The following is a 20,169-nucleotide window of genomic DNA, read 5'->3' as shown; positions in this document are numbered from 1 at the left end:
CTAAAAGATTCAAAGATTTTTAAAATGTATCACAGAATACTGACACTCTTACTCTTAAATCTGATAACAGCAATAAATGTATGATCCATGTCATTCATAAACATAGATTCTGAATCTAAATAAGCATTCTATTAAAAAGAGAACATTTGAAAGATACTCATGTACAACAAAAACACAAAGAAGATATATAGTATGTGCTTTCCAGCCCCATCTCAAACTTTCACTATATAAAAGTTTGGCAGCTAGCCTCAAAAACAAAGCAGAGAAGCTGTCTTAGACATGACTAGGGGTGGGAGGAGCTGCTGGCTGTAGCCCTAGGATGTGCACTAGCCCCTGCAGAAGTGCCAGGCCTGGCTGCAGCTCTGCCTCGGGCTCTCTCTTCCTCATCTCTCAAAGCCTCCTCATAATGGAATGGGAAGGCACTGGGGATGGTATCATTGACCTTGGCCAAAAACTCTAGGACTTTCATCTTGCTGGTTTCAGCATGGGCTCTGGGACCCCACAGGAATTCATAGCATGGAGGATCACTGTTAGCCACCTGCTGATACACCAGATATTTATCCTGCACCAGCTCTTGGGTGATGAGCTTTCGGGGCTCCCCAAAGATTAAGTGCGTCTTCCCATCATAGACCCCCAAAACATTAAGGAATTCCCAGATCTCTTCCTCAGTGGCAGAGTTGCCATTTAAGAAGATCACAGCCAGAAGAGGCATCAAAAGCCCATTCTTGGGAAATTCCCAGTCATCGCACAGACTTCCATCATCGTTGAGGTCTAGCTTGCTGACAAGGGTGTAGCACTGACCGTTGGGGTTGACTTCCTTTAGGTCAAGGCCAAAGACCAGCTCCAGGCGCTCAGAGGCTCTCTTGAGGATCTCAGGAAAGTGCTTCTTGTACCTCTTGTTGACAGCCTTCAGCATTTCTGCCTTCTTAATGGGCTCTTTCTTTTTATACTTCTCCAGTAGGAAGTGCATTAACATTCCCACCTTTCTGGTTAAAGCATCATCATGTGAGCCCTCAGTGGAGGATGAAGCCTCAGAGGAACCTGCATTTTCCTGACCTTGGCTCTTGGCACCTCTATCAGATGTTGTGCATGAAGCACCTGCAGCAGCAGCAGCAGAGGTGGGTGGAGCTCTCTGAGGTTTCTGGGAACTGCCAGCAGCAGAGGAGCTGGAGGCAGTATTCCCCAAAACAGGAGAGGAAGTGGAGGGTGACTCTCCTTTCTCTGCTGCAGTGGCCTGAGCATCATCGAGACCCTGGGTCTCACCTCGGGCCTTGCGGCGTTTCTCACGGGCACGCAGCTTACTCTTCTGACCACGAGGCATGATGGCTTTGGCTGGGGACAGCAGGTGGAAGTGTGGGCAGGAGAGTAGGTGGTTGGTGTACCTGGAGGAGGGAGAATGGGATCCTGTGAGCACCTTCAGCAGGGAGAGCCCACCTTGGCATTTAGAAAGCCACCTCTGTGGGTTTCTTTGAGAGCACCACTCTAAGAACCCACTGGGCTGTTTTTTAATGAGTCCCCATCTTCTGGGAAGCCAGTGGAGGAAGTTATAGCATACCTGAGGCTAAAGCTTTTCCACACTGCCTGGGACTGACTGGGTGACAGCAGGGCTGGCAGTGTGGACTCCCTCTGGGTTCAAGGGTCTTCTCCTTTCACACAGAGCTTTTAGCCTTGACTCCTAGTAGGATTTAGGACTCGTCCCTCTACCGACCTGAGGTCCACAAGCCTCAGACCAAAGGCTTCATCTCCCTGAGGCACAAAAGAGGCAATCGGGATACTCCGCATCTGGTTACCTTGCCTGGGGGCTCCCAGATCTGAAAGTAGGGACACTGCTCTGTGTGGCACTCTATCTGAGGAAACATTCACTCATCAGCACTGAGGGCACTAAATTTACTCCTTTTAAGACCAAGACTCCTCCCCCTGTGAATGGGACTGTCCTCTTTAGACAAAAGCCCTCCTCCCCCTTAGGCCCGCCAGATGAAAATGCTGTTCCTCAGTATTATAGCTTTGGCACGGTGCTTCTCAGAGCCAGGTGCAGGGCAGGACTTAGTGGAGCCCCTTAGTTAGGGGTGAGGGATGGTCCCCTCAGTTCACACTTGGGGGCCTCACCTTCACTACAGATCAGTCCTGGGAATTCACCCTCAGCTCACCGGACGCCGCTTCTCCTCACGAAGCGGTTCTAGTCTTCACAGCGGAAGTGAGGTTGGCCACATCCGGCCGCGGCCACCGGGGGTCTTAGAGCGTGGATAGCGCGGGCCAGACGCTGTGGGGGACGGGACGCTGTGGGGGATGGGACGCTGTGGGGACCCCACTGTTTTGGAGTCGGTGGTCCCTAAGTCCTCACTCAGGGTCCTTACCTTGATATCCAGCAGAGCTTGGACTCCTCACCCTACTGACCCGAGTCCACCAGCCTCCAAACAAAACCCTCAGCTCTGTCAGTCCTACGCAGGGAATCTCCGCCCGCCACACATGGCTGCCCCGCCCGAGCCCCTCAGCCTTGACCGCAGGGGTGGGGCTCTGTTAGGTCCTCTCATCAGCACTCAGGATCCTCACCAGGACTCTGGTTTTGTCAAGACTCCTCTCCCTGCAGACCTGAAGCCATACCCATTAGGCCTTTGTGCTTCACTTCCTAAGACCTTCCAGGTAGAAATGAGAGGCATCTTAGCCTTGTAGCTCTGGTGCTTACAGGGGATGGGTTCTGTGCGGTCCTCCTTTGATGATGGAGTCCCATCATATGAATAACACTTAGAGTCTTCACATTGATTCTTAGTGTCTCCGTCTCTTCCCTCCGCAAAACTGAGGCTGCTCCCATTACACCAAGGCCCTCATCTCCCCTACACTTTCCAGGCAGAAATCAACCTTACATCTCTGCCTGAGGCTTCAAAACTAGAGCCAACAGAAGAGGGGACTTTGTGGGGCCTCCTTTATGGTGTAGGTACTACACTTAGTCCACTTTTAGGTCGTCACCTTGACAAGTGAGCAGTCCTGTAACTCCACCTTCTGTTTATCTGAACCTGCTCTTCTCACATGAAGGTCCTGACTTCCTGAAAATTCCAAGTTGGAATTCAGGGTGGTCCTTATAGGATCACAGTCCTTTCAGCACCTGCAAGAACAGATAGCAAACACATGACTCCATAAGACCCCACAGTTCTGGCTGGGTGCTTCCATATGTCTTTATTTATTGTCCTTGTCTTTGCATCGATCAGAGGCAAACCTGGGAAGCCTCCATTTACTGAACTGAGGTTTAAGGTTCTAGATGACCCCTATATATTGGAGTGTTTGTCTCCTCAGTCCTCATTCATGGGGGTCCTCAACTTGGCTTCTGTCTCTTGATCAAAGGCTTCCAGAGAAACTCCACATCCCTGAAAAACGTGACCAGTTTCCTTTCTGCAAACTTTGCATAGAAGGGGTCCCTGTCCTAGGGGTGATGTGATGTTGGGAAACTGCAACATGAGGTGAAGTACTTAGGACAGATATTGCGCTGTCAGAGAAAAAAACACACTGATCTATTCCTTCATATTACCAACCAGGCAAAGGGTAATTCTAAAAGGTTTACTTTCTACAGAAGAGGGTAGAGACACATGATTCTGTGGGCTCTTCATCTTGTGAGGCTATCTGATTTTGCTTATGTAGATGATCATATTGTCACAGAGTACTGGTTCTTTCTTTAATTCATACCGGTCAATTATTTTGGTACTCTTTTTTTTTTTTTTGAGACAGAGTCTCACTTTGTTGCCCAGGCTACAGTGAGTGCCGTGGCATCAGCCTAGCTCACAGCAACCTCAAACTCCTGGGCTCAAGCGATCCTACTGCCTCAGCTTCCCTAGTAGCTGGGACTACAGGCATGCGCCACCATGCCTGGCTAATTTTTTCTATATATTTTTAGTTGGCCAATTAATTTCTTTCTATTTATAGTAGAGACGGGGTCTCACTCTTGCTCAGGCTGGTTTTGAACTCCTAACCTCGAGCAATCTGCCCGCCTCGGACTCCCAGAGTGCTAGGATTACAGGTGTGAGCCACCGCACCCGGCCTATTTTGGTATTCTTATTGCTCTGGTTATGTATTCCAATCTGGTGTTTGGGGTCCAGGATCCTTCTTTTTATCAGTTAAAATACACTTTGGGATAGTAGAAGAAAGTGATTTAAGCAACTCATGGTCAGTCTCAGTTTATGAGGAGCAGAACAATGTGGGCTCTAGAGTTAGTTATTCAGATCCGGGATCTAGTCCCAACTCCATCACTTACTAGCTTTGTGAACTTGGGCACATTACCAAACTGTATGAGCCTCAGGCCATGCATCTGTGAAGTGGGTTTGATAAGCCTTTCTTGTAGGTCTGGTGGAATGTAGTTAATATGTAAAGCACCTGGCACAGTACCTGGAGTGTATGGAGACTTTAAACACTGCTTGTTATTATTATGATTATTTTGACCACAGAAGGTACCATGTACTCTGCTGATGTTTTTTAATCCAGGGGATAAAGTGAATATACAGCAATCTAAGACATGAAACAACAAATCAGCCCAAAATGCTGCTTACAAAGAAACTCAAAGTAAATCTTCTCTATTAAATCATGTTTTGAGTGTAGAGGTGTCTTTCCCAGCTGAATGCAACTCAAATCTCCTAGGATTTGGTTTAAAAACCAATTCTGGCCTTTTATCCAAACCACTCCTATTTTCATTAATTTCACCACCACCCCAAATCCAGAGCTCCCTTAGAGTTTGCCAAAACACATAAAAAAAAAAAATTCGAATGCCCTTCTAATGGAATGGGTTCTGGCTCCCCAGCCAGAGTACCAGCCCAGTGGCTTCTGAGTTTCCAATCTCAAAAGGGTATTGCTCTTATTTTTCAGAAAACTCCTGGAGACATGTGCATAAAATACCTGGTTTGTGTCCTGGGTTCACCTGCACTGGGGCAAGAGCACAGGACACTTTCTATCCCTGCCGCAGGTGGAGATTCTATTTGGTTTTTCTGCAATTCCAAAGTAACTATTAAGGGTAATTTTCCATTTCAGGCTTGTTCTCCCAACTCTGAGACCCACCATCTGAGTGTCCAACCCGTGCTCAGCACTCCCACAGCCTGATCTAACCTCCACACAGCTAACTTAACATTACTTCCCTGGACAGGATATTCAGTTTCCCAAATTCTCAAATTATCTTGCCTAAGGATACTTATACTAGATACCTCATCTGGAACCACCACCCCCTCTTATCCCCTCTTTTTACTTGTCTTTAGATCTTAGGGAGTATCTCATGACCTTCTTTATATGATAGCTACTCTTAGATTCTAAAATTCTATGGGCAAGGGTTGGGTTTATTTTTCTTAGCTTCTACAGTACTTGCCAGGAGCTTTCTAAAGAACAGCTGCTTAATTAATATTTGGGCAATTAAAGTGCTGATATGCAAGAAGTCAAATTTATTGCTATTTAATTTCTCCTACATTCCTTAAAAATCTAAGCCAATCTAGGTACCCTATGCCTCAATTTTACAAAGAAAGTCTAAAAGGAATAAAACAAACCAAGAATTGATCACCTTTTACTTTCTCTTCTCTACCTCATGATCCCATCAACTTTATTGTGGGGTCATTTTCTTTTTCACATAATTTATATTCCAATGCCATATTATTTTGTTCTGGATCATAAGAAAAAATTCAAGAATTTTCAAATTGTTTTACATAATATCCAAATTCTCACTTTTCAATCTGATATACTTCAATAAATGTGTGACCTGTGCCATCCAAAAGCTTAGATTCTGAAGCTAAATAAACTTTTAATTAAAAGAAAGAACATTTTAAATTAGGAAAAAGAACAGATATATCTCCAACTTACACACACTGTGCAGGAACACAAGAACATTATACACAGTGATCCCACTAGACCCACTTTGGCCCTCTACTAATTACAAGGTTAACTTTTTTTATTTTAATCAAAGGTGAAAAACATGCCTCAGATTTTAATAGGAATAGGAGAGGCTGCTGGACATGACACTGGAATCTGCCCTAGCTGTGGCAGAAGTGCCAGGCCTGGCTGCAACTCTGACTCGGGTTCTGTGTTCCTCATCTCTCAAAGCCTCTTCATACTGGGCTGGGAAGGCACTGGGGATGGTATCATTGATCTTGGCCAAAAACTCCAGGACTTTCATCTTTCTGGTTTCTACATGGGCTCTGGGACCCCACAGGAACAGATAGCATGGAGGATTAAGGATAATTTTGGGCACCTGCTGGTACTCCATACACTTTTCCTGCACCAGATCTTGGGTGATGACCTTTCGGGGCTCCCCAAAGATGAAGTGCCTCTTCTTATCATAGATCCCCAAAATATTCAGGAACTCCCAGATCTCTTCCTCAGTGGCACAGTTGCCATTTAAGAAGATCACACCCAGGAGAGGCATCAAAAGCTCATTCTTGGGAAGGCCCCAGCACTGCTCAGACTTCCATCATCATTGAGGTCTAGCTTGCTGACAAGGGTGTAGGAGTGACCGTCAGAGTTGACTTCTTTCAGGTCAAGGCCAAAGACTAGCTCCAGGTGCTCAGAGGCTCTCTTGAAGATCTCTGGGAAGCACTCCCTATACTTTTTTTTTATTTCAACATATTATGGGGGTACAAATTTTAAGGTTACGTATATTGCCCATGCCCCCCTCCCTCCTCGAGTCAGAGCTTCAAGCATGACCATCCTCCAGACCCTGAACATCTCACTCTTTGTGTTTGTATATACCCATCTCCTCCTCCCCCATCCCACCCGCCCGACACCCGATAAATGTTATTCCTATATGTCTACTTAGGTGCTGATCTGTTAATACCAATTTGCTGGTGAGTATGTGTGGTGCTTGTTTTCCCATTCTCGAGATATTTCACTTAGTAGAATGGGTTCCAGCTCTATCCAGGAATATACAAGAGGTGCTATATCACCATTGTTTCTTAGGGCTGAATAGTACTCTATGGTATACATATACCACATTTTATTAATCCACTCATGTATTGATGGGCAACTGGGTTGTTTCCACAGCTTTGCAATTGTAAACTTTGCTGCTATAAACATTCAAGTGCAGGTGTCCCTTTTGTAGTGTCATTTGATCTTTTGTGTAGATGCCCAGTAGTGGGATTGCTGGATCAAATGGTAGATCTACTTGTATCGCTTTAAGTTATTTCCATATTGCTTTCCACAGAGGTTGGACTAGTTTGCAGTCCCACCAGCAGTGTAGGAGTGATGCACTCTCTCTGCATCCACGCCAACATTTGTTGTTTGGGGACTTTTTGATAAAGGCCATTCTTACTGGAGATAAGTGATATCTCATTGCAATTTTGATTTGCATTTCCCTGATGATTAGAGATGTTGAGCACTTTTTCATATGTTCGTTGGCCATTATTCTGTCTTCTTTTGAAAAATTTCTGGTCATGTCCTTTGCCCACTTTTTTTCTGATAGTGTTGTTTGATTTTTCCTTGCTGATTTTCCTGAGTTCTAAATAAATTCTAGTTATCAGCCCTTTATCGGATGTGTAGCTTGCGAAAATTTTCTCCCATTCTGTGGGTTGTCTGTTTGCTCTCTTGACAGTTTCTTTGGCTGTGCAGAAGCTTTTTAATTTGATCAGGTCCCATTTATTTATTTTAGTTGCTGCTGTGATTGCCTCTGGGGTTTTCTTCATAAATTGTTTGCCTAGGCCAATGTCTAGAAGAGTATTTCCAACGTTTTCCTCTAGAATTCTAATAGTTTCACCCCTAATGTTCAAGTCTGTTACCCAGTGTGAGTTGATTTTTGTGAGAGGTGAAAGGTGTGGGTCCTGTTTCAGTCTTCTACATGTGGCTATCCAATTTTCCTCTGTACTTTTTTATTGACCACCTTCAGCAATTCTGCATTCTTTTTAAATTATTTTTTAAAAAATAGCTTTATTGAGATTTAATTCACATATCATACAATTCACCCATTTGAAGTGTACAATATTGTGGCCTTTTTTTTTTTGATAGAGTCCAACTCTGTTGCCCGGGCTAGAATGCGGTGGTATCAGCCTAGCTCACAGCAACCTCAAAGTCCTGGGCTCAAGCAATTCTCCTGTTTCAGCCTCCCAAGTAGCTGGAACTACAAGCATGTGCCATCTTGCCCGGCTAATTATATATATATATATATATATATATATATATATATATATTTTTTTTTTTTTTTTTTGTTATCCAGCTAATTTCTTTCTATTTTTTTTAGTAGAGACAGGGTCTCGCTCTTGCTTAGGCTGGTCTTGGACTTCTGAGCTCAAATGATCTGCTTGCCTTGGCCTCCCAGAGTGCCAGGATTACAGGTGTGAGCTACCACACCTGGCCTCTTTTTTTTTTATTTCAAAATTTTTACAGGGGTACAAACGTTTAGATTACATATATTGCATTTGCACCACTCAAGTCAGAGCTACAATCATGCCCATCCCACAGACAGTGTGCACCGCACCCATTAGGTGTGAATGCACCCATCCCCTCCTCCCCATTCCCGCCTGCCCGATCCCCAATGAATGTTACCTCTATATGTGTGCATAAGTGTTGATCAGTTAATACCAATTTGCTGGTGAGTACTTGTGGTGCTTGTTTTTCCATTCTTGTGATACTTTACTTCAGAGAATGGGCTCCAGCTTCATCCAGGATAATACAAGAGGTGCTAGAGGTGCTAGTTCACCATTGCTCTTTGTGGGTGAGTAGAACTCCATGGTATACATATATCACATTTTATTAATCCAGTTATGTATTGATGGGCACTTGGGTTGTTTCCACATCTTTGCAATTGTGAATTGTGCTTCTATAAACATTTGAATGCAAATATCTTTATTATAGAATATCTTTTCTTTTCCTTTGGATAGATCTCCACTAGTGAGATTGCCGGATCAAATGATAGTTCTACTTTTAGTTCTTTGAGGTATCTCCGTACCACTTTCCAGAGAGGTTGTACTAGTTTGCAGTCCCACCAGCAGTGTATAAGTGTTCCTATCTCTCTGCATCCTCGCCAACATTTGTTGTTTTGGAACTTTTTGATCAAAGCCATTCTCACTGGAGTTAAGTCATCTAATTGTGGTTTCGATTAGCATTTCCCTGATGATTAGAGATGTTGATCCAAGTCAGACATCAGGCACCCTACTGCTTCTACAATGGCAGGGCACCTTGGTCCTCTTCTGGGGGCCTCAACTTCTCCGGCTTTGTCCTATGCATTCCCACGCAGACATATCTCAACTCCAACCTAGACCATAGAAGCCACAGGAGTCCAGTGGGTCCCAGGGTGTTCTGTGTGACTTTAGAGCTTGGTCATTCTGGATGGACTATATCCCAGAGAGAGGATTGAAGATGACCAGAGGGTGGACTATCCTCTACCCACTCTTTTTTTCCCCTTCCCCTCCCATGGCTACAAAGAGAGATAATAGAGGCTCCCACAGGGAATGGGGCTCAGAACTTCCCTTTTGGGGTCCTTCTGTGGACTGTGGGGTGATTGTACTGTATGCTCTCTGCTTGCCAGCTCCTCCCTGCTGCTGCTTGCCTAGCAGACCCATTAGAACAAGACAAGCCCTGACGCAGAGGGACATTGAACCATGAGGGGCACTGCTCTGGGATTATGAGACCAGCATTCTTCTCCCTGGCATAGTCAGGGATTGATCTCCAGGGTTCTGGAGACCGGCCCCAGGCCAGATCCTGTATACCCAAGTTTTGGCCATTTCTACCTTCTTCATGGACTCTCTTTTTATACTTCCCCAGCAGGAAGTGCATTAACATTCCCACCTTTCTGGTTAGAGCATCATTGTGTGAGCCTTCAGTGGAGGATGAGGCCTCAGAGGAACCTGCAATTTCCTGACCTTGGCTGAAGCAGGAGAATCGCTTGAGCCCAGGACTTTGAGGTTGCTGTGAGCTAGGCTGATACCACGGTACTCTAGCCCGGGCAACAGAGTTAGACTCTATCAAAAAAAAAAAAAAAAGGCCACTATATTGTACACTTCAAATGGGTGAATTGTATGATATGTGAATTAAATCTCAATAAAGCTATTTTTTAAAAAATAATTTAAAAAGAATGCAGAATTGCTGAAGGTTGTCAATAAAAAAGTACAGGGGTGGCCGGGCGCGGTGGCTCATGCCTGTAATCCTAGCACTCTGGGAGGCCGAGGCAGGCGGATTGCTCGAGGTCAGGAGTTCAAAACCTGCCTGAGCAAGAGTGAGACCCCGTCTCTACTATAAATAGAAAGAAATTAATTGGACAACTGATATATATATATTAGCCAGGCATGGTGGCACATGCCTGTAGTCCCAGTTACTCGGGAGGCTGAGGCAGGAGGATCGCTTGAGCCCAGGAGTTTGAGGTTGCTGTGAGCTAGGCTAATGCCACGGCACTCACTCTAGCCTAGACAACAAAGAGAGACTCTGTCTCAAAAAAAAAAAAAAAGTACAGAGGAAAACTGGATAGCCACATGTAGAAGACTGAAACAGGACCCACATCTTTCACAAAGCACCTTAAGCAGGGAGAGCCCACCTTGGCATTTAGGAAGTCACCTCTGTGGGTTTCTTTGAGAGCAGCACTCTAAGAACCCACTAGGCTGTGTGCTTAGTGAGCTTGTTTCCTGGGAAGCCAGTGGAAGAAGTTATAGTGTGCCTCAGGCTACAGCTTTCCAATGCTGCCTGGGACTGACTGGGTGACAGCAGGATTAGTTATGGGGTCCTCTGTGTTCTGGAGTGGAAAGGATCCTCAGGCTTATTATGTCAACTCTTAAACAGGGCCTTGGCCTTCTCCTTTTGCTGCTGTGAAGTTGACACTTTAAAACTTCCTTGGACCCAGGTGAAGGAAGTGTACAGCCATCTCAAGCCACCACCCCTGCTTAGGGACATCTAATCCTGAAAGCTCAGTGGGGCCTTCTCTGGGCTCCTCAGGTCCCATGTCCACACTTACGGTCCTCATCTCAACACCATGCAAGATCATGGACTCTCCTTTCTGAAGACCGATAGGGGTACCTTTAGACCAATAATTTCACCTCCTCTGGTCTTGATGTAAAATGTGGTGGGCATCTATGAAATAAATAATTGATAAACTAGACTTCACTAAATGAAAAATTGTGCTTTGCTGAAGATACCATCAAGAGAATGAGAAGACAACTCACAGACGGGGAAAAAATAACTTCAAAAGACATATCTGATATGCAATGGTCCCCAACCTTTTCGTACCAGGGACTGGTTTCATGGAAAACAATTTTTCCATGGACTGGGGATGGGGAGGTGGGGTGTCATGGGTGGAGAGTGTGTGTGGTGTGGAGCTTAGGCAGTGATGCATGGTCCATTTCCTAATAGGCCATGGAGTGGTAATGGGCTATGGCCTGGGGGTTGAAGACAGCAGTTATATAGGACTATTATCCAAAATATACAAAAATGTCTTGAAACTCAATAAGAAATAAACAACTCTATTAAAATAGGCAAAAGATCTGAACAGGCACCTCAACAAATAAGATTTACATATGGGGGCAAATAAGTACATGACAGTATGCTTAACATTGCATGACATTAGAAAAGAAAATCAAAACAACAACATGATACCCCTGCATATCTATAAGAACAAATGCTGGCGAGGATGTGGAGAGACAGGAACACTCTTACACTGCTGGTGGGACTGCAAATTAGTGCAACCTTTATGGAAAAGAATTTGGAGATACCTCAAATAGCTAAAAATAGAAATACCAATCAACCCAGCAATAGCATTGTTAGGCATCTATGCAAAAGAGCATAAGACATTCTATTATGAAGACATCTGCACCCAAATGTTTAAGGCAGCACAATTCACTATTGCAAGGACATGGAAACTACCCAAGTGCCCATTAATTCATGAGTAGATAATTAAAATTTGGTATATGTTTACAATGGAATATTACTCAATTCTAAGAAACAACAGTGAGCTAGCACCACTTACACTATCCTGGATTAAGCCTAAGCCCATTATCCAAAGTGAGGCGACATGAGATCAGGAAAATGGGCACCACATATACTTGCCATCAAATTGGTACTGACTGATGAAAACTATGATACTCAAAGGGTGGTGGTGTTCACCAGGGATTCGGGGGTTGGGGGGTAGACCCACATCTGAGGGATGTGGTGAGCATTGTGGAGGGGAAGGGCATACCTCTAACCCTTCCTAGGGCGAGGCAAAGATATAAAATGTAACCAAAATGTCAAAAAAAAAAAACATTTATTGGATGTCAGCTGGTGGGAGGCGGGAGGAAGGGATGGGTGTATACTTACATAATGAGTGTGATGTGCACTGCCTGGGGGATGAACGCTCTGGAAGCTCTGACTCAGCAGGGGGGTGGCAAGGGCAATATATGTAACTTTAACAATATTTGTACCCCCATAATATGATGAAATAAAAAAATTATATATGAAAAAAATAATAATGACTGAAATCCAAAACACTGACACCATCAAATGCTGGTGAGGATGTGGAGCAACAGGAACTGTCATTTATTGCAGGTGGGGACGCACAATGGTACAGTAACCTTGGAAGACAGTTTGTAAGTTTCTTACAAAACTACACATACCACATGATCCAGCAACTGTGCTCTTGGTATTAACCTAGATGAGTTGAAAACTTATTTCCACACAAAAGCTTACACATAAATGTTTATAACAGCTTTATTTGTAATTGCCAAAAGTGAAAAGCAATCAAGACATACTTCAGAAAGTGAGTGGGTAAACAAACTGTGGTCCATCCAGATAATAAAACATTATTCAATGCTAAAAGGAAATGAGCTATCAAGCCATGAAAAGACATAGAAGAGCCATTTTGAAAAGCCTACCTATTGCAGGAGTCCATCTATATGACATTCCGGAAAAGGCAAAACTATGGAAACAGTAAAAAGATCAGTGGTTGCCAGGGGTTGGGGGGAGTGAGAGATAAACCGATGGGGCACAGAGGATTTTTAAGGCAGTGAAGCACTTCTGTATGATTCTATAGTGGTGGATATGTGTCATTCATTATACATTTGTCAGAACCCACAGAATGTGCAATACCAAAACTGAATCCTAACATTAACTATGGACTTTGGGTGATAATGACGTGTCTGTGTATGTTCAATTGTAACAAATGTACCGCTGTGGTGTTGGTGTGGGACCCCTGATAGGACAGAGGCTGTGTGTGAGAGGATGGCATATATATGTGAACTCTCTGTATTTTCTGCTCAATTTCCCTGTAAACTTAAAACTGCTCTAAAAAAATAAAATCCATTAAAAAAAAGTGACGAGGAAGCCCCAGCCTCACATCTTGCCCTGGCAATTTAAAGGTTGAGTGCAAGGGACTGGACTCTTTATTGTCCTCTCTACTGAGGAGTGGGTGGTCCCCTCAGTTCTCACTCAGTTTTATTTGGCTCTTAGCAGAACCTGGGGATCCCTTCTTTCTTGAATTGAGGACCTCTCCTCATAAAAGACCTGCACCTCCCTGAGACCCAATAGAGGAAAGTGAGGGTGGCCTGATCTGGCAACAACTGACCATGGTCTCCCAAGAGAGATAGCTATGGCAGACAGGTTGAGACCCTACCGGTGAATCCTCCTACTCAGGGTCCTAAGTCAGGATCCCAAATCTGAAGGCCTAAGAGTCCTCCCTCTGCTGAGCTGAGACTGCCCCCCTCACACTAAGACCCCCACTTCTCTGTTACTCCTGAGGATATGAGGGTGCCTCTGCCTGACATTTATGTCTGAATCTCTCAGGACTGGTAATAGGGAGGACACTGATCAGTCCCCGCTGATAGGGGTTTGGTGGTTCCTGCACTGTTCAGTGTACTCACTTTACTCCTGGAACACTTGGAAATCTTCCCTCTATGGATCTGATTCAGCCAACCTCAGAAACCTTCTGAAAACCTCCATAGTAGAAATCAGGTTCAGTCACATCCTGTCAAGACTATTTGCAGACTCTGTGGGCTGCCAGCAGGGTCAGAAGTCTATGTATCACATTGCTTTGGGTAGGTGCTTCCCTCATTCCTTGTTCAGGGTCCTCAACTTCGTATGTGTCAGAGACTCGAACTTCCCCTTCTGCTGACCTGAGGTCACCCTCTCTACGGCAGGACTCACAAGTCCCTGAGAGCCTTGACAAGTTAAGTGAGGAGATGCTCAGCTGTCAACTTTGCCTGGCATGGTGCTCCCCCCAGTCCTCCTATATAGGGGTTTTATCTTGACTCCTGTCCCTTAATTATAGACTTCCTGGGACATGCCACATCCCTAAACACTCTTAACCAGTTACCCGAAGAAATCTTGGAGAAAAGACATCCCTGTCCCAGTAGTGGTATAAGATAGGGAAGCTAAGACACAAGGCAGAGGCCCCAGGACAGATGCTGTATGGTCAGAGAAAAAAACACATTGATCTATTCCTTCTTTTTTGCCAGCCAGATTTAGGCTCTTATATATTTCTGTTCAAAAACTTTTAACTTTCTAAAAGGAAAAGGCTGTCCAGAATGACTGAATGTGAGCCCACGATCTTTTAAGTTATCTGATGTTGCATATGTGATCGTACTTTCACCAAATATTATCTTTCTCTCCTTAATTCACATCTCTCAATCATTTTGGTATTTTTATTAGTCTTGTTATGTATCCCAATCTAGTAAATTGGGCACGGAATCCTTCTTTTTATCACCTGAGATATATTTAGGAGTGGTGAGAAGAAAACTGAAGTAAGAGGCACAGTGAGCCTCAGGCTGGGAGGTGCATACAGAGGGGGATTTACACTAATTTAGACAAGGGGTCTTGTCCCAGTTCCCTCAATTACCAGCCATGTGAAATTGGGCAGGTTACCAATCTCCATGAGCTTTAGGCTTTTCATCTGCATACTGGATTTGATAAGCTCTGTCTCGTAGAACAGGTAGAATGTATATAATGTATGTAAAGTTCCTGAAATGTACTGAGACTTTTAAAAATGCCAGTTCTTATTATGATTAATTTGTCCCCTGAGCTTGAAGCTCTGACTTGCGGGGTGAGGGGGGACCAGGGCATTATAAGTAACCTTAAAATTTGTACTCCCATAATATGCTGAAATAAAAAAAAAATTGTCCCCTGACATTACAGTCCACTACCCTGGGATTTATTTTCCAATTCAGGAGATGTCAAAGATTATGCCACATTCTAAGCAAAAGGAAACCCTATCAGACAAATAGAGTTTGTTTTTCCTTAGCAAGGAAAAGTAAGTAATATTTTCCCATTACAGTATAATTCATCCAATGTCAGTGTGAAGTAGACTTCTTCAGTGAACGCAACACAAAGCTTCTAAAATATTTCAAGAACCAAAAACTTCCCTCTCTCTCAGCTGCCCTTCCTCCGAAACCACTTCTATTTCTATTCATTTAACCACTATCCAAAAAATCTAGATCTTGCCTAGAGTTTGCCACATTACACATAAGATAACCTAATTGACTACCCTTTTAATAAAATGGGCCCTGGATCCCCAGGCTGGGGCAAAGAATGTTAGCACAGTGGCTTCTGGGCATCTCACCTCAAGGGAGTATCACCCTTATTTCTCAGAAACTCTCTGGAGATGATATGCATAGAACATCTAGTTCGTGCACTATGTTCAGCTGCACTGGGGCAAGAGCAGAGGACACCTTCCAGCCCTGCCCCTGGTGGAGATTCTCTCTGGTTTATCCGTGATACCAAAGTAATGGTTAAGAACTGTTTCCCAGTCCAGACTTTGTCTCTCAACTCTGAGAGGCACTATCTAAGAGTCTGGCCCCTGCTCACCACTCCTACAGCTTCATCCAGCCCACCATGCAGACCCACTTAAAATTACCTCCCACTGAGGGACTTGGAGTTTCTCAAGGCCTGACACTGCCTTGATCAGGTAATATACACTTGACTGCTCTCATCTGGAACCACCTCCCTCCCTTCTTATCTATGTTCATTCATCCTTTTGGTCTTAGGGTGTCTATCATCATTTTTCTTACATGGTGGCTACTTCTCAACCTTCCAATTTTATGGTCAGTTGCTAGGTCTTCTTTTTCTTAGCCTTCCTACTACTAGCATGGAGCTCAATTAATATTGGGAGACTAAGTGAGCCTGTGAGTCTGGGGTCTAATTTGTTATGATTTAATTTTACATTCTTGAATAAGCCAGGCACGGATAGTTATTTATCTTCTAATCTTATAAAACACAGATTCAAAGGGTTTAGGAAACCAAATATTGACTATTTTACTCTTTTGTTCTATTTTTTGATTCCACACATTTTACTGCTGAGTTGTTTTTTTTTCACATTTTCAAGGAAATTATGCCAATTCCAAGTGACCTTGCACCTGATTACCAAGATGGAAGTTTTCTCAATTTGTTCTACAAAACAGCAAAACTTTTACTTTTAAACCAAACAAACAGTAAGTGCAATTAATATCATTTATAAACTTAGATTATAATGCTAAATAGAAGGAATATTTGAAAAATACCCCTCCAATACAGATAAATCTTAAAATTACCCATATAGAACAAGAACACAAAGGTATTATACACTATGTTCCCTTCAGTCACACCCAGCCTTCCACTACTTGGAACACTGACCGCCCTCTTCAACCACAAAGTGGAAAATCTGCCTCAGCTTCACTAGGTGTGGGAAGAGCTGCTGGACATGGCCTTGGAACATTTAATGGCTGTGGCATTGCTGCTATCACTGAGTGTAACTGTGGCTTGTGCTCTCTCTTCTTCATCTCTCACCGCCTCTTCATACCAGGGCTGGAAGGCACTGGGGTCTGTGTGATTGACCTTGGCCAAAAACTCCAGGACTCTCATCTTGGTTGTTTCAGCACGGGCTCTTGGACCCCACAGGAATTCGTAGCGTGCAGGATCACTGTTGGCCACTTGCCGATATTCTAGGTATTTAAGCTTCACCAAATCTTGGGTGATGAGCTTCCTGGGCTCCCCAAATATAAAGTGTCTCTGCCCAGCATACACCCTCATCTTATTCAGGAATCCCCAGATCTCCTCCTCAGTGGCGCAGTTGCCCCTCATGAAGATCACACCCAGGAGATTCATCAGGAGACCGGTCTTGGGAAACCCCCGACCACGACTCACCATCCCATTGTTGGGGAGGTCCATTTTGCTCACAATGGCGTAAGAGTGCTTGGCAGAATCAACTTCCTTTAAATCAACACCAAATACCACCTCCATGCTGAAAGAAGCTCTTCTTAGGATCTCAAGGAAGCGATTCCTGTACTTTTTATTGACAATCTTCAGCATATCTGCCTTCATAATAGGCCTTTTCATTTTGTACATTTGCATCAGGAACTGCACCAACATACTGGTTGTCTTGGTTAGAGAGTCTCTTCGAGACTGCATAGTGGAGGATGGGGCCTGGGAGGATCTTTGCTTTTTCTCAACTTTGCCATTGGCTCTTTTGCATGATCTTGGGTGAGAAACACCTACAGACACAGTGGTGGATAGGGCTCCCCGAGGCCTCTTGAGAGTGCTACGTGACCTAGCAGCAGACTTTCTCTGGGTAATAACCCCCAAACGAGAAGAGGATGAGGAGGGGGATTTTTTCTCCTTAGTTGCAGTGGCCTGAGCATCCCGGAGACCCTGGGTCTCACCTTGGGCCTTGCGGCGTTTCTCACGGGCACGGAGTTTACTCTTCTGACCCCGAGGCATGATGACTGTTCTCAGGAACAGCAGGCAGGAATATGGGCAGTAGAGCAGGTGAGGCAGGAACCTGGAGGAAAGAGGATGACAGGGCATGAGCACCTTCAGCAGGGAGATACCACTTTGGCTTTAAAAAGGCCACCTCTGCAGGTTTCTGTGAGAGCACTTCTCTAGAAATCCAGAGGCCTTGTGTTCTTTCTGATCAGTTTGTCCTCTGATAACCCTGCAGAAATAATTAAACTGTGCCTCGGGCTGCAGCCTACCAGCCCTGCCTGGTGCATACTCAGACTTACAGCAGCAGCAACAGGTCTAGTCCTTGTGGATCCCCTTGTACTCTTGGTTGGGGGTGGGGCTCTCACTTCACATTCAGGACAATCATATCGACTGTCAGCAGGGCCTGGGTCCCCTTCCATGTGCTATACTAAATTTGACACCTCCAATCAATATCCTCACCTCCTTGGGATCCACTAACAGGAAGTGAAGGGATGCCTCAGCCCACCGCTGCTGCCAGGGGGCACTTGGTGCTAAGAGCTCAGTGGAGGCCCACTCTGTTCTAGGATTACTGGGGTCCTGAGACCTCATTCAGGCTCCTCACCTTGTCTCCAGGTAGGATCTGGGCCACCTGCTTCTGCTGATCTGATGCCTCTCCCTTCACACAAAGGCCCTCAGCAACCTATTGTCATCAAAAAGAAAGGAGAGTTCATGTATGCCCGACCTCCTTGCCTGGGCTCCTCAAGGCTGCAAGTAGGAAGGAGAGACTCTCTATTGTCTCTTCGTGCTTGGGTCGGTGAGTGGCACAACCAGTCCTCATTCAGGGTCTTCACCTTGACTCCTGTAAGGCTCTGGGTCTCCTACTTCAGTAAACTTGGGGCACACAATTAATACAACCTTTCTGGCACTCTCCAGGTGCTAAGGAAGCACCTGATCCTGACAGTTATCCTGGGGCTTTCCAGAGCTGAGAGAAGGGGCAGAATTTATGGGATCCCACTTTTTAGAGTTGATGTTTCCCTTAGTCCTCACTCAGGTCTCTGATCTTGACTCCTGGCAGGACTTGGGACACTTCCCTCCACTAACTTAAGTCTTCCAGCCTCAGGGCAGCCCCCCATGACTACCTTTGCCAGGAGCCTTGCAGAAACGAGTGCAGAGACACTGTTTTGCCACCTTTATTAGGGAGAAACCACCTCAATAGCACTCAGGGCCCTCACCTGGACTTCATCTAGGGCCTAGGTCTCCTCTATCTGCAGAATCAGGGCCACTCCGTTAGACTAAGGTCCTATCCCCCACCCCCACCCCAACCCCCACGATTTGCCAGGCAGAACTCTGACAGGCAGCTTTTTGGGGGTATCCTGGGTCCCACTGCAGGGGCAAAATTTAGCGGGAACCCCTTTGTTATGGGTGACGGGTGGTCCCTTCAGTCCCAGTCCACACTCCGGGTCCTCACCTTCACTCCAGATCAGTCCTGGGAATTCACCCTCAGCCTACCCAACACTGCACTCGTTAACACCGAAGTCCCCACCTTCACAGCGGAAGTGAGGATGAGCCACATCCGGCTACTGCCGCCTGCGGTCTCTGAGGGGGTACAGCAGGGGCGGGGCACCATGAGACCCCACTGTTCTGGAGTCGGTGGTCCCTAGGTCCTCACTTAGGGTCCTCACGTTGATATCCAGCAGAGTCTGGGACTCCTCCCCCTACTGACCCGAGTCCACCAGCCTCCAAACAAAACCCTCACCTTCCTGAATGCCTAGGCGGGAAAGGGCCTCTCGCCCGCAGCCTTCTAGAAATGAGGGCAGGGATGCTGCTGCTTTGTGTGCTATCCCTACTGGGGAGAAATCTCATTTATATCCAGGGCCTTCACACCGGCTCCAATTAGGGCCTAGATCGCTTCCATCTCCAAAATCGAGGCTACTCCCTAAGTCCAAGGCCCTCCCCTCCTTGAGACTTTCCAGACAAAATTCTGCCAGACAGCTCCGCCAGGACCTCCCAGGGTCGACCACAAGGGCGGAACTTTGTGCCCCTCGTTTTTATGGATAGAGAGTGGTCCCTTGATTCCCCACTCGGGGTCCTCACCTTGACTCTGGACCAGTCTTGGGAATTCAGCCTCAGCCACTGATCCAACACTGCCTTCCAAGCAGGTCCTTACTTTCAAAGCGGAAGTGAAAATGAGCCATGTATGGTCCGGGATCTCCGAGGGCAGACCACAGAGACGGGACACTGTGGGACCCCACTTCTCTGGAGTCGATGGTTCCTAGGTCCTTACTCAGGGTCCTCACCGTGTTGTTGACAGAGTTTGGGATTACTCCCTCTGCTGGCTTGAATCTGCCAGCCTACAAATAAAGCTCTCACTTCCGTTAGTCCCTGGCGGAGTAATCTAGGCACAAATGATGATAGCGTCCTGGGGCTTCATAGGCTTGAAAACAGGATCGGGGCTTTTGGTGGCCCCCTATTTTGGGAAGAGGCACCCCTGATTAACACTGGTGATCCTCACCTTAACTCCAGTTAGGGCTGAGACTCCTCACTCTGAAACAGTGAATGTCTAATAGGCTACTCTATTAGACAAGCCGCTCCTCTCTTGAAATCCTTCAGGCTGAA

General features: G+C 45.5%; 2 protein-coding genes and 1 pseudogene across 2 annotated transcripts; all 3 read right to left on the bottom strand.

Annotated features, from left to right (window-relative positions):
* Positions 1 to 283: 283 nt before the first annotated feature.
* LOC105867104 (melanoma-associated antigen B4-like) lies at positions 284 to 1,321 on the bottom strand. Its single transcript, XM_012756875.3, has one exon. The coding sequence runs from the start codon at positions 1,319 to 1,321 to the stop codon at positions 284 to 286; it is 1,038 nt and encodes a 345-aa protein (XP_012612329.1).
* A 4,623-nt stretch (positions 1,322 to 5,944) lies between these two features.
* Positions 5,945 to 10,918, bottom strand: LOC105867083 (melanoma-associated antigen B4-like; annotated as a pseudogene).
* A 5,446-nt stretch (positions 10,919 to 16,364) lies between these two features.
* Positions 16,365 to 19,856, bottom strand: LOC105867115 (melanoma-associated antigen B3). The gene is made up of 3 exons (XM_075999480.1): positions 19,721 to 19,856; positions 18,176 to 18,253; positions 16,365 to 17,650 (listed from the first exon to the last, which is right to left on the bottom strand). The coding sequence occupies exon 3, from the start codon at positions 17,587 to 17,589 to the stop codon at positions 16,549 to 16,551; it is 1,041 nt and encodes a 346-aa protein (XP_075855595.1). The 5' UTR covers positions 17,590 to 17,650; positions 18,176 to 18,253; positions 19,721 to 19,856; the 3' UTR covers positions 16,365 to 16,548.
* Between the last annotated feature and the right edge of the window lie 313 nt (positions 19,857 to 20,169).

Source organism: Microcebus murinus, chromosome X (genome assembly GCF_040939455.1).
Source record: "Microcebus murinus isolate Inina chromosome X, M.murinus_Inina_mat1.0, whole genome shotgun sequence".
Classification (NCBI taxonomy): Eukaryota; Metazoa; Chordata; class Mammalia; order Primates; family Cheirogaleidae; genus Microcebus; species Microcebus murinus.
Note: the sequence above shows the minus strand (reverse complement) of the source record. Positions and strands in the feature narration are given on the sequence as shown.

Coding starts and splice junctions, on each gene's coding strand:
- LOC105867115 (XM_075999480.1), bottom strand. CDS start 17,589: ATGCCTCGGGGTCAGAAGAGTAAACTCCGTGCCCGTGAGAAACGCCGC.
- LOC105867104 (XM_012756875.3), bottom strand. CDS start 1,321: ATGCCTCGTGGTCAGAAGAGTAAGCTGCGTGCCCGTGAGAAACGCCGC.